Below are 14,781 nucleotides of genomic sequence, written 5' to 3'. Positions count from 1 at the left end.
CTGGAGTATAGTATAATGCCTTTAGCTTCAGACTTTCATGAGATACTAAACCCACAAGGCTATACCAGAATTTGTTAGGTAAATACAATCTGAGTCAGAAAACAAGACTCAAGTCTCAAACTCTTTGCTATAAATGATATTGAATGTTTAATTTATTTTTTTTTAAGGAGAGAAAGGTGAGGATTGGTTAGTGGAATGACTGATAATCCTAGTTAACTAAACTAAGGGTTTTATGACAAAATGCAGTTAGGATCTGGCTTTGCTTCTATTTTTTTTTTTAACATTATTGCCTTCTTCTTTCCCCTTAAACTAGATCCTTTGAATGATTACTTTTCCTTTTTCTTTTTTTTTTTTGGTTGCCTTTATTTGAAATGCTAGATTTTTATCAGTTTTTAATCATTAGTTGCCCTCTCCTTTAGGTAATAGGAGCTCTATAAGGGACTATTGAAGTACTAGATCTATTATTTCATTGATCTAAGGAACTTCTTAATGAGGACACTTCCTCTAGATCGATGCATGTCATCATCTTCTCTGCAATTTATCGTCTTAGAAAGTTGCCTAGAGCACTGAGAGATTAGGTGATTTGCTCAGAGTCATATGGCCAGTATGTTTCAAAGGCAAGTCTTGAACCCAGGTTTTCTTGGCTTCAAGGCTTCTTCTATCCATTCTACAGGAGACCTATAGTGAAATATAAAAATATTGTCAGTAACAGCCAATAATCATTTTAATAGATTTAGCCAATAGATATTTTTAAAAACTTAGAATTCTTATATATAGCTTTTTAATGGAATTTTAAATGTCGAATTTCAGAAATCTAGAATGAATTGATTGACATGTTTGTTATTAATATTAAAATCAGTTTTATCTACATATTATAAGTGAATTCTTTATTGTACTTTAAATTACCATTTCTCGACCTGGTCCTCATCCATTTCAATTTCATAAAATCATTTTGTCTTGGACAGAGTACCTATGTATGATAATAGTTCTTAACATGCAGGAGAGATATGAATCTTTGTAAAAGGGGCTAGACCTAGCTCCTTTATATTTAATTTGACTTTATCAAGGGTGTCACATGAGACTGTCATGGCTTGATGTGTTCCTGGATCCTCACCACTCACACAACTTAACCTTAAACAGAAAACATTTCAACATCAAATTTCTGAGTCAAAATGCTATTACAGAATGTAAAAACCCAGCAAGATTTACAGAAATGTCCAGTTGTTCTGGTCCATTGCAAATATTCTACACTGCCCAAAATGCTTAATGCTTTTTCAGATGAGGTTGACCATAAATGCATCTCCATAATGACAAAAACAGAATTTTGGCATTAATTTTGAGAAATACTTTATTATACCAAGGATCTGTGATTTCATTTGTGTAGGTGCTTCCTTAACTGATACAGATTGGAAGTCCTCCTTGACTTCAGTTGATGCAGGAATTCCATCAATGTTCCAGTTACCTCTGTATCTTAGCTGTAAATAATCTATTGTCAGGAACTTTAATCTCTGACTTGTGTTCAGAAAAGGAAAGAGAAAAGCAGAAGTTGACCCAGAATGAAGGTCTTGGAACTCCACTTTTGGACCTATCTTGGGCTTCTATGAATCACTATTATAGCTTATCTTAGGACAGAATGGAGAAATTACTCTTTCCACCTTTCCACTCCTTCCTGCCTATATCTTGCTTCATTTTTGTCTGGAAGCCTAAAGAAGGGAGAACATAGGAAAAGGCATATCAGCTTAGTTTTACATATCATGAAGGAAGGATAACTCTTCTGACCATCGTCCATTTTCCCTGACTCAGTTGCCAGACATCACCAGTCACAGAGAACCAATCAGATGAACTCCCCGTAGCTTCTTAGCGGTGTGCCAGAGTACATGTATATCTCCATTAAAGTGATTTTTCAGCCAAAGATCTATATTGAATAATTTAATCAAGTTGCGTAAGGGACTCATCAAATTGATCAGGGGTTCCCAGAATCCCTCTTACATTAGGAAATGTTGACAAATTAGGGCACATTCAGAAAAAATAGTTTAATGATAACAATAATTATAAAATAATAATAATATAACAGTAGTAATAGCGCTGGACTTGTGTTTTCACTTGTACAGCCAGTTCTGAGGTGATTGGTGTTTTCTGCTCACCTTTAGTCTTATATAGTTGCCTAGAACATGGAGAGAGTTAAATGACTTGTCCAGAACCACATAACCCACCATATGTATGTCAGAAGTGGGCCATGAATTCAGATCTTCCTAGCTTCGATTCCAGCTCTCTATCTACTATGCCCTTTGTTGTTCAGTCATTTCAGTCATGTCTGATTCTTTATGACTCCATTTGGGGTTTTCTTGGCAAAGATAGTGGAGTGGTTTTCCATTTCCTTCTCCAGCTCATTTTACAGATGAGGAACTGAGGCAAACAGGATTCAGTAACTTGCCAGGGTCACACATCTAGTAAGTGTCCTGAGGCCAGATTTGAACTCAGAACTTTCTAACTCCAGGCCTGGCACTCTATCCATTGCACCACCTAGCTGTCCCCATGCATGGCTACTATGCCATACTGCCTTTCAATACTACTGTATTACTAATGAATAACATTTATATAGTGCTTTAAGGTTTGCAAAGTTCTATACATATATGATCCTGTTTAATCCTCATAGTTGCTGTGAGGAAGGTGTTATTATTTTCATCCAACTTCAGATAAGGAAACAGAGTTTGAGAAGTTAATTGGCTTGTCCAGGGTACATAGCTAATAAGTGTCTGACACTAGTTTCTAACTCAGATCTTCCTAACTTCAAATTCAGGCCTTCCTTAACCTCTCCTTCAATTGAAGGAGCTAAGAATATTTAACCTAGAGAAGGGAATACTTAGGAATGATATGATAGTTATCTTTAAATATCTAAAGAGAACTCATGTTGAAGAGAAAGAGATTAGGCTTATTGTGTATGTCTCTAGTGGATAGAATTAAGATCAGAGGGTAGAAGTTAGGTAGATTATTGGTTCAGAATAAGGAAAAACTTTCTAACAATTTGAGCTTCTAAATGGTTTGAGCTGCCTAGAGAAGTAGTAAGTTCTCTGTGACTGAAGGTTTTCAAGAACTACCTTTGAGACATCTTGAACTAGATGTCCACTAGACATCTTAAATTCATTATGTCCAAAATGGAACTCATTATCTTTTCCTGTATGCCCTCTCCAACTCCTACCTTCCCTATAGAGGGCAACACTATTTTCCCAGTCCCTCAGGTTTGCAGCCTAGGGGTCATCCTAGATTCCTCAATATCTCTCAATTATATCCCCTTCCCTACTCTGTTGCTGCCACTACTTTAGTGCAGGCCCTCATCATCTTATACCTGGATTATTACAATAGTATGTTGGTGGGTCTCCCTACCTCAGATCTCTCCGCACTCCAGTCCATCTTCCTTTCAGCCACTAAAATGATTTTTCCTAAAGCCTAGTTCCAGCCATCTTTCTCTCTCTCTCTCTCTCTCTCTCTCTCTCTCTCTCTCTCTCTCTCTCTCTCACACACACACACACACACGCACACACACACACACACACACACACACACACACCCTCCACCACTACTCGATAAACTCCAGTGACTTCCTATTGCTTCCAGGAGCAAATACAAAATACTCCAGCATTCAAAGTCCTTTATAACTTATCTCATGCTTATGTTTGCAATCTTTTTACAATCTTACTCCCTGACACATACTCTTTAATCTAGTGACACTGGCCTCCTGGCTGTTCCACAAATAAGAGACTCCATCTCACTGTTTAGGGCATTCTCTTTGTCTGTCTCCCATGCCTGGAATGTTCTCCTTCCTCCACTCTGACTAAATACCTCCGTGTCTTTCTTTAAATTCCAACTAAAATCCCTACCTTCTACAGGAAGCCTTCCCCAACCCTTCTTAATTCCAGTGCCTTCCTTTTGCTAATCATCTCCTGTTTACCTGTGTATCACTTGCTTTGTACACATTTGCACGCTGCTAATCATCTCCTGTTTATCTTGTGTATCATTTGCTTTGCACACATTTGCATGCTGGATCATAAGCTCCTTGAAAACAGGTATTGTTTTTTGCCTCTTTTTGTATTCCCAACACTTAGTACAGTGCCTAGCACCTAATAGGCACTTAATAAATGTTTATTGATTGTTTGACTGAAGAGGCTAAATGACCCCTTGTGGAAAATGTTGGATTAATTGATTAAGGTTTAGTTTGTATGGACTCTAACATTAAGAATCCTAGTTTCATTATACAAGAATTTATCAGTCTGCTTTGGATCTTTATGATTTTTGCTGCCTTATGACTTTCATACAAATGAAATGAATAAAAAACATTAAGTACTTCCTCTGTGCCAAGCATTCTCCTTAGCTCTGGGTTTATTGATACAAACCCAAAGATAGTCCTTGCCATCAAGGAGCTTATGTTCTGACGGGAAAAACAAGACGAATAGGGGAGTGATATTAAGGGAGGAATACTTTGGTTCAAAAAGTTATAGGAATAGAGAGTAAGGTTACAGGGGAGTAGATTGACACAACCTTTCTAGTTCATTTGGACATGGTTCATTGTTCCAGACCCAGAGAGCAGGTGGGGAATTCCTTGTTAGATATGAGGTAGGGATGGAGAAAGGAGAGGGTGGTGTGAAGAAAAGGTATTCTCGTAGTGGTAAGGAGTCTGTGGAGATGACTAGAGAGGAGGGAGCGAAGTGAAATATGTTTGGAGCTTTCTTGAAATAGGGTTGTAAGAAAGGCAAGTCACCAATCAGAAGAGTGGGGCCCCAGGGCCAGAGTTCTTCCAGGACCTGGTCTCAGACATTTGATGAGGAGGCTGCAGAGGAAGTAACCAAATAGGAACAAGCATCCCACTTTTTAAATACGTAGTACTTTGATTTGATTGAATCCAGATATTAGAATTTCTCTCTCTCCTTTTTGAATTACCAAATCCCTGACCCTCAAGAACAAAACAGCATCTAAAAACTTCAGTACTGAAAAGAAGTTCTTTCATTGGTGGTGGTACTCCCTTCACCAAAGTAAATCAAGTTCCTCTGTGGTTTAATATTTAACCTTGTTGAGTTGTTGGGGCTAAAACCTTTCCATAACTTGTTGGCCAGTTCTCTGGTGATGAGCCTTTCTGGGCTTAGCTAAATTGATCCTTGGATAGGCATATCACCTAGCCCATACTTAGCTAGGCTGGTTGTTAGACACAGGAACACAGCCTAGCCCACACTCAAAACCTATCTTGGCAGGGCCTACTAAAACCTGTGCTCTGCTGACATAGCCTTCAAAACATTCAGTTACCTCCATGCCATAATGAAGCACTGGAGTAGGACAACAATAAAGAGTCCTTTAAGTAAAAAATTCTGAAATACAAATAACCTGTAAACTCTTAGAAACTAATGTTTCTTTCATTCTAGCTGCTTCTGGTGAGTAGGAAATTGAGTTTTGTGCCTTTCATAATGCTTTTGTCTCTGTAAAGGGTTGATCTCTAGATTGTTCATGAATAAATCATTTTACTCAGGTATGTATGGTACTTGTTCACATTTGATGCCCTAAGATAGTTTTAGATCCTTCTATTCAAGACTCTTCTATAGGAAAAAAAAACCTATACTTTTGGCAGTGAGATTTTGACTTATATGACTTAATATTTCGTTATTTTGATGATAATGATAATGACTAATAAAAATGAAAAGGTAGAATTGTATATCTGTTTAAAATTAAAATAGTGATAATTATTCATATTTAATAACAATAGTACATTTTAGATGATGATTAATTGAAAAGTGCTTTCCTTATAACAACCATACAGATGAGCTAGATATTGTAGTTACAATTTATTATTTACTATTTTGCAAATAAGGAAACTGGTTCACTCCCCCCATTCCCCTTCTCCCAGAGATAATGTAAGAATTTTGAAAGGGAGCCACTTTTTGACATTTGAAGATTATAAATTCCACCAGACAGTGTTAACAGTCCAAACCATGGCTGTTTATCCGTTTCTGGTTGTTTTGTACTCACTATTTCTTACTAATTAGACATCTTGTTCTATCTTTTTGTAGTGCAGAAATTTTACCTGCAACCTAACCAATAAAATAGATTTGAAATGCATCCTATTCTAAAAACAAGATTCTATTTCATAATAAAGTGTCACTGTCCCTTTTTTAATGTCATATCTTCTCTTTAAAATTATAACAACCATATATCCTTTTGATGTTAGCAAGCAGCTTAACAAAGAAAACTGAACCAAAATATGGGAAATGCATTCGTATGCACATATTTTTATGCATTTAAAAATCCTATTTCTTTTTATTTCTTTATTTTCTTGGGTGACTGTAATTAGGATGCATTCATGCTGTCCTTTCTTGTTTAAAACTCTTGCTGAATGCAGTCTGGATTTGGAATCTGGTCTTTTCCTTTCTTTAGAAGCATGTTTTGAATTATTCAGATTTAGTACTTATATAGAATATATGTATATACATATTATATATGTATATATTGGATTGAGGAAAAGACAGATGATGATTGATTGGTAAATCTCTAAAAAGCCAATTGGAAGAATATGTATATACTTCATAGGATGTCATTAGCTTTCTTGCTTTAATCTATATAAAATATCTAGGAAAATTTTTAAAGTGTAGGTTTTTTTGGATAGGACAAGAATGGCATTTTTTGTATTGACTGTGAATCATGCATTTTAATTCAGGGAGAGGTTTTTCCAGGAAAATTGGCTTCTAGAAATCTTCCAAAATAAGAATTATTATTTGTAAATAGATGGAAATATAGCATAATTATTTTTAACATTTCTCTTTACATTTACAAATACAAATTTGGTTTATAGGCTTCTGCTTAACTAAAATGAAGTCAAATCAGGTATTTTTGTGGTCTCTTTTAGTTTTGACATTATATGGCTTTATGATTCTAATATTCTTTTTATCTCTTATAGTAAATTGTCTGTGATCCTAAGGCTCTTTATAGTCTCAATGCTATGTTTATGATTCAGTTGATCCTAGTATAAAATTTTATGCATTTTCTAGCTTGGACAAAAAAAAAGTTTGGGAAAGGTATACTGAATGATGCAATGTAATTTCTTTCTTTTAAGAGACTTCGGTTTATTCATAGTTTTTCATAGAAGAGCCTCTATTTAAAATTTATTCTAAATTTTATTTATTTTTGTTCTCTACGTCATGTGGAAGGTGAGTGCCCACTGAATGTATGACACTTTGCTAAGTCTTACTTTCTCTTCATTTATAACAATTTTGATTAGAATCCACTTCTGTTTCCTTAGACGATTCAAGTAATCTCAATATTACTCCATATTGATAGCTTCTTAGAGCTAATTGTAGGAATTTATAATCAGTCATCAAATATTTTCTGAGCATTTAATACAGGCTCAGCACTGTGCAAAAAGATAAGAAAAGCAGTCTTGTCACTGAGTGCCCAGAACAGAGCTCTAAGGTTTATCCTGGAGTGGGAAACCTGCGTCCTTAAGGCCACATGTGGTGGCTTCTAGGTCCTTGGATGAGGCCTTTTGACTGAATTTGTTTTATAGAACAAATCCTTTATTTATTTATTTATTTTTGTGTTTTTTGTGTTTTTTTTTTAGCTAGGCAATGAGGTTAAGTGACTTGCCCAGAGTCACACAGCTAGTAAGTGTTACGTGTCTGAGGCCAGATTTGAACTCAGGTCCTCCTGAATCCAGGGCCGGTGCTCTACCCACTGTGCCACCTAGCTGCCCCAACAAATCCTTTTATTAAGTTGGATTTGTTCTGTGAAGTTTGGATTCAGTCAGAAGGCTGCACTTGAGGACCTAGAGGGTCACATGTGGCCTCAAGACTGCAGGTTCCCCACCCCTGTACATGCTTAGGGAATGGGGCACATATGATGATCTGGCAAATTAGACTGAGAAAGAGTGGTCAGACAAGGTATGAGGAAAATCAGAGGGATCGGTGTCAGGAAAGCCGAGGAAAGAGAGAATATTTAGGAAGGAGGGTTGGGAAGAGGGATGATCAGCAGTATCTAAAAGTTCAGAAGGATCAAGGAGGAGGAATGTGTCACTGGCCTTTCCTGAGTAACCTATTATGTACCCAGAGTGGTTGGTGGTACCCTCACCTTTTGGAATTTTAAAACTATCACTTTATAAGAATTACATTGTTGGCTATATAGGCTATTTATCATATTATAGATAATAGTGGGTTTAAGAGTTTAAATTGAAGCAACTCTGTCTACATGGGCAAAACCCATTTCAAATAACTCATTTTAAATTGTAGGCATGTGACACTGAATTTATTCTGAATTATTACTAACTCTTAGATCAGTGAGATTAATTAAACTCTTCTGGCATCTTTAATGTGTGTATTTTCTAGCCTGCCCTATAAACCCCCGTGAAAAAAATATATATATAATTACCTTCATGCAGCAAGCTCTGATTTCATTTTCTGCTTATATTATAGCAAGACTCCCTGTACAAACACTGCCTTTAAGAACTACTGTTAATAATGGAACTGTGTTACCAAAGAAATCAAGTGGCTCTCTACCTTCCCCCTCAGGGGCCAGAAAAGAAATTGTTTCACCAGCAACTAAAAGGTAGGCAAAAACCAGAATTACATATCAATGCATTAAATGCTCCTTGAAAGCTACTACATCTATTAAATTTTTAATTGAGTGTTACTTTCTCTTCTTTAAAAAAATCACACCTTAAAAATAATGGTCTAATAGTTAAAGCTTATAAAATACAATGTTTTAAATATTCAGTGATATGTCACCTTCAGCAAATTCTAAGAGTATTTCCTGATCAGCCATTTCTTTTTTTTTAGAAGTCATTACTTACCAATTACATAGTCAATTTTAAACTATTCTTTATTTTTTACTTCAAATTCTCTTCTCAGAAAAAAGTATACTGTATATGAATAACCTTAAAATTAAAAAATGAACTTTTTTAATACAGTCTAAATTTGGAACAAGCCATTCTGTTTAAATTATGCTAGTATTTCATTTTTACCTATGTTACTAAATGATTGGAGAGTTTAAAGTTATACATAACAACTTAATGACCAAACTCCATTATTCTTAGCCTGGTCATAATATATATTTTTTGTTGCTTCTTTTATTATGTCATAAATCATCTCACTACAGATTTATGTTTTATGAGCCCATTTCTCTAATTTTGAGGATTTGGAAAATTAAGTATGCAATAAATTGTCACTAATATGTTTTGTATATTAATAATGATATTGTATATCCATAACAATATCAATAATAACTTATAGAAGACTTTATGATTATGTAACTAGGCTTACTAGGTGAGACATGTTAAGAACACAACAGTATCACATAATCATGCTGATATTATGTCATTTGATCTTCAAATTAGCCATTTAAGTAGGTAGTATAGATATTGTCTCCTTTTCTGCATTTTAAGATATAAGCTTCAGAGACTTGAAACCTTCTATATCAGTAATAATACCTCATATATTTATATAATGCTTTAAAATTTAAAAGATTTTCTTACAAAACTCCTGTGAGGTTGAAAGTAATAAATATAATTAAACTTATGAAGAAACTAAAGTTTAGAGAGATGTGACTTGTTCAGGGTCACAGAGCTAGGACTTATCAGACCAGATCTTCTAATTCCAAAGTTCTAAAACCATGATGTTACAGAACATCTAAAAGTCCTCCTACTGCAGTTCTGTTTCACTGAATAGTAGTACGTGTTAAGAACACAAGTGAATTTGCAGAATTTGGCAAAGTGAGCTCTTCATGGACATTGACTGTTTAGATTTTGTCATTATATCCCCCTGCCTAGTATAGTGTCAGACTCAGTAGGTGCTTAAATGATTGTTGAATTGAAAATATTTACCAACTGCATAGAGCATTCATAGAAAGTGCATGAATTTCTGTTTCAGTGAACTAAATGGTATCTGAAGGACTTGAAGTAGTTGCTTAAGTCCTTGTTTGAGGAAATTACTTAGACACTGGAAAATTAGATCCTGGCTCAGCGATTGCATTTCCTTAACATAATGAGATATTACATAAAGAACTATTCTTTGTCAAAGAGTTTTTGAGCATATAGATGTACGTCTTGCATGAATACAGCATAACATACACATTTTAAAGAAAGGCACTTGATCTTAGATATGAATGGTCTTGCTAGTTAGTTGTCTAAATGCTTATTAAGATGGGCTTTTTTGGAGTTGCATAATTAATGAAAAGATGAGTTTGCCTCTGTAAGAATGGGCAAAATAATTTGGAAATAACTCAGGATCTTTTGGGGGGGACATTTGGAATATGTAATAAAGGAAAAAAATGTTTTTTGAAGATAGGCAATTAAAGCAACATAATTTCTAACTAAAAGTAACAGTATAGATATTTAGCATGTTTTGGTATTACAGTCATTGACGTCACATCTTCCTGGCTTAGGCACTAGTAGACCCTTCAGAGGCATATTTAATCATAAAATATTTCCTTCCACCCAGCATTGTTGTAAGGGCAGTGCTTAGCAAACTATAAGGAAAAATAAAAATGTTAATCAACATCAGTCAGTAAATATTAAGTGCCTGTTATGTGCTAGTTTTGTGCCATCCACAGCTACACGTGAGTTTACTTCAATACAGGCAATTTAGTGTGATAAAGAAAGAAGTAACCTTGGAGTAAGGAAGATTGGAATTTAAGTCCTGCTTCTGCTAGCTTTAGTAATATTGACAGGGCACTTAACTTCTCAGTGGCAAAGACAGTTTTGTAAAACTATAAATTACAAATGAATTATTGATTCACATTGATGAAAGAAAATCCATATTTGAAATTTCCCATGCTTTTGAAATCACAGCTCTTTTGTATTGTCCTGTATGTATTTTATGTGTGGATGTGTATTCCTTACTTCAAGGTTACCTCTATATTTATTGTACCACATTGCCTTTATTGAAATAATAATAAATCACATTTATATAGTGCTTTATAGTTTACAAAGCATTTTCCTTACAACATAGTTATGAAGTAAGATATATGATTAAATATACTTTGGAAGCACTTACTTTTGAACAGGATATAAGATTAAGTGACAAGAATAGCAACACATCATGCATTCCTAAATTGTGACTTTTAGTTGGAAATTACCTTGTTTTAATTGCCTACTTTCAAAAAGATTTCTTTACCACAAATTTCAAATTTGAATCCTGTGTTTTCAAATTATAATGCCTCTTCTAATAATGGCAAAGAATTGCATGTTTATTTATATTTATATGTTTATATATGTGTATGAGTATACATACGCATGTTTGTATATATACACACACATGTATTTCAATATTTCTATGATCTCATCAATTGTATTACCTTCATTGGTGCATTAAAGATTTTTGAGGAAAAAATTGACAGAAGGAGGCTTTAGTACCATAAAGAAATACTTTTTTGTAAAACATTTTAATGAAGAGGAGCATGCTGGAGTAGTAACTAAGTATGACTTTAGAGGGTTTTCATAAACCTTTTCAAACATTCTTTCTTTCATCTACCCTGATGTCCATGGGTTTTCTTGAGGACTCATGTGTAATGGCACTGAGAGTACAGCAAGAGGAAAAAGTAGCAAGGGGAATGAGCTAAGTAACAAGGTGGGTTATTTAGATCCCTTCTGTGACTTTCCCACACAGTGGGTTTCTCACAAGACTATTCAGCCTTTTGCCCTAGCAATTCCAGATCTCAAATTGTATTATAAAGCAGCAATCATCAAAATTGCTTGGTACTGGCTAAGAAATAGGGAGGTGGATCAGTGGAATGGATTAAATATGCAAGACACAGTAGTCAATGACTGTAGTAATCTATTATTTGATAAACCCAAAGACCCCAGCTTCTGGGATAAGAACCCACTCTTTGAAAAAAACTGCTAGGAAAACTGGAAAAGAGTATGGTAGAAATTAGGCATAGACCCAAATCTCACACCATATACCAAAATAAAGTCAAAATGGGTTCATGACTTAGATATAAAGGCTGATACCATAAGTAAACTGGGAGAACAAGGAATAGTTTACCTATCAGATCTATGGAGAACAGAAGAATTCATGACCAAACAGGAGATAGAGAACATTATGAAAAGCAAAATGGATAATTTTGATTACATTAAATTGAAAAGTTTTTGCACAAACAAAGCCAATGCAACTAAGATTAGAAGGAAGGTAGAAAATTGGGAAAGAATTTTTACAACCAGTCTCTCTGATAAAGGCCTCATTTCTAAAATATATAGAGAATTAAGACAAATTTATAAGAACACAAGCCATTCCCCAATTGATAAATGGTCAAAGGATATGAACAGACAGTTCTCAGATGAAGAAATTAAAGCCATCTATAGTCAAATGAAAAAATGCTTTAAATCGTTATGGAGAAATGCAAATCAAAACAACTCTGAGGTACCACATCACACCTATCAGATTGGCCAACATGACAAAACAGGAAAATGATAAATTGGAGAAGATGTGGGAAAATTGGAACACTAATACATTGTTGGTGGAGTTGTGAAATGATCCAACCATTTTGGAGAACAATTTGGAACTATGCCCAAAGGGCTACAAAAATGTGCATACCCTTTGATCCAGCAATAGCACTTCTAGGGCTATATCCCAAAGAGATCAAACAAATGGGAAAAGGACCCACATGTACAAAAATATTCATAGCAGCTCTTTTTGTGGTGGCCAAGAATTGGAAATTGAGAGGATGTCCATCAATTGGGGAATGGCTGAGCAAGTTGTGGTATATGAATGTAATGGAATACTATTGTGCTATGAGAAATGATGAACAGGCTGACTTCAGAAAACCCTGGAAAGACTTATATGGTCTGATGCTGAGTGAAGTGAGCAGAACCAAGAGGACTTTGTACACAATAACAGCCACATTATGCAATGACTAAGAATGTTAAACTGAACCCTTCTCAGCATTACAAGGATCTAAGGCATCTCCAGAGTCCCCGTGATGGAAAATGCTGTCCACATCCAAAGAAAGAACTATGGAAGTTGAGTCGCTCTCACTTATTTTTACCTTCTGTTGAGTTTTGTTTCATCTTTCTGATGGTTCCTCCTATTGGTTTTAATTTTTACTTACAACTTCACTAATGTGAAAATATGTTTAATAGGAATGTAAATGTAAAGCCTCTATCAGACTGTGTGCTGTCTTGGGCAGGGCGGGAAAGGGTGAGAAAAATTTTCAACTCAAAAGCATATGGAAGTGATTGTTGATAAATCAAAATGAATTAATAAAAATTTTTAAAAAAGACTATTCAACCTTTTCTTGGCCTTACATCCTCTCTGCCCCTTATCAGTTGGCCAGTCTCTTGATGTCACTGAAGCCTAGATTTCTGCTGAAGACACTTTATCTTTTTGTACCCTTTCCAGAGTTGGCTTCTCCATCTCTCATACAAAGATCCTAGAGGACCAGTGGTATACTCTTCCTCCCTATTGCCACTTTCAAACCTTTCCTTTTTAGTCCTTCTCTGTCCTCCTTACCCACTGCCCTGCAGACTCTTCTTTTCCTGAGAGACCACAGGGGTCACACTTCTTTTTATTGCTAGCCTTCAGTTTAACTGGCACACCATACACTCCCTTCCCTGCTTCCTTTCTTGCTGTTTCATGAACCTTCTCATTTTTTAATGTAGGCCCACAAAAACATTTATTCACACCTTGTAGGTAGGTGTTTCCAGGTTCTATCCATAATCCACCGTGTGTGTATCTTCACGATTACCTCCACTTGACTTCATTCCCGTTTCCTTGTGTACATTTAGAAATAAGTTTCTTCCTTGTCTTTCTGCTGTCACTCTGCTGCCTTAATGGTCTTAGTCTCTTTGCTTTTGAACCTTGCTAAGCCAAACACTGGGTAGTTCTGGAGATCCCAAACAAACTAGAGGGGATTCGGGCCTGCTGTTTGATTTCAGACCAGCCATTGTTTTTAGAGTTCTTCCACCACTATTAGTTGGACATAGTTCATGTTCCAGGTGAAAGTGGTTGTTTTCTGGTTCTGTGGGTACATGACATACATGCATATATACATACATACATATACATACATACATACATACATACATACATATATAATATGCGTATATTTTTATGTACACTGAGTGGGCTACATTATTGGGAAAGAAGCACTCTGCTCAGTAGGACATCCTATTGATCTTTATTAGAAGCCACCTCCTTGACAGCAGCGTTCAGTGAGGAGTCACCTCCTGGTGGACAGTGTCCTCTATCATCACATGCTTGCTCTAGGGGGTGAGGTAGCACTTCCAGAAGAGTGGCGAACATTTGTCTCAGGAGCTGTGGAGCAAGCTCTGCCCCAAGAAATAACTTCACTATTGTCAGGGGGACTGGGGAAGGGGCTAGGTTAGGATTGGAGCACAGTTAAGGAATGCACAGCATGGGAGATAAGGATAGGAAGGGAGGATCTCTAGGCTTGTTCTCTATCTCACTATCACAAAGCCATCACCAGTGTTACCACCATGAGGGGGTGTCCTGTCAGCCGCATATTTTCTTTTAATATTGTTGGTCTTTTGCTTCTGTCCTTCATTTCTGTGTATTTGAATTCCCAATCGATTATTCTCTTTTTTGATTCTTTTGTGAGACTTGCCATTGCAGATTCAAATTTTTCTATTCTGCCCATCGTTTTTTCTGTGTAGGCCAAAAATCCGGTTCTTATAATTCTCATTTTTCTTTTAAACCACTCAAGAACATGTTGTTTTTCCACATTCTCTTTACATTCCAACAAGTTCTCTGTCTCGTGTTGGTCTTTTTCCTTAGTTTTGCAGTATTTATTCTAAGA

At 35.7% G+C, this 14,781-nt stretch overlaps 1 protein-coding gene across 1 annotated transcript in view; it reads left to right on the top strand.

Annotated features, from left to right (window-relative positions):
- Nucleotides 1–14,781, top strand: part of EML1 (EMAP like 1) — a 218,804-nt gene that overhangs the window by 71,870 nt on the left and 132,153 nt on the right. Inside the window, 1 exon segment of the mRNA XM_078150420.1 lies at nucleotides 8,445–8,577. Within this exon segment, the coding sequence (XP_078006546.1) occupies nucleotides 8,445–8,577 (133 nt within the window).

This window comes from Phascolarctos cinereus, unplaced genomic scaffold (genome assembly GCF_003287225.1).
Source record: "Phascolarctos cinereus isolate Bilbo 61053 unplaced genomic scaffold, phaCin_HiC Scaffold_2;HRSCAF=192, whole genome shotgun sequence".
Classification (NCBI taxonomy): Eukaryota; Metazoa; Chordata; class Mammalia; order Diprotodontia; family Phascolarctidae; genus Phascolarctos; species Phascolarctos cinereus.
This window is presented reverse-complemented; position numbering and strand designations above follow the sequence as displayed.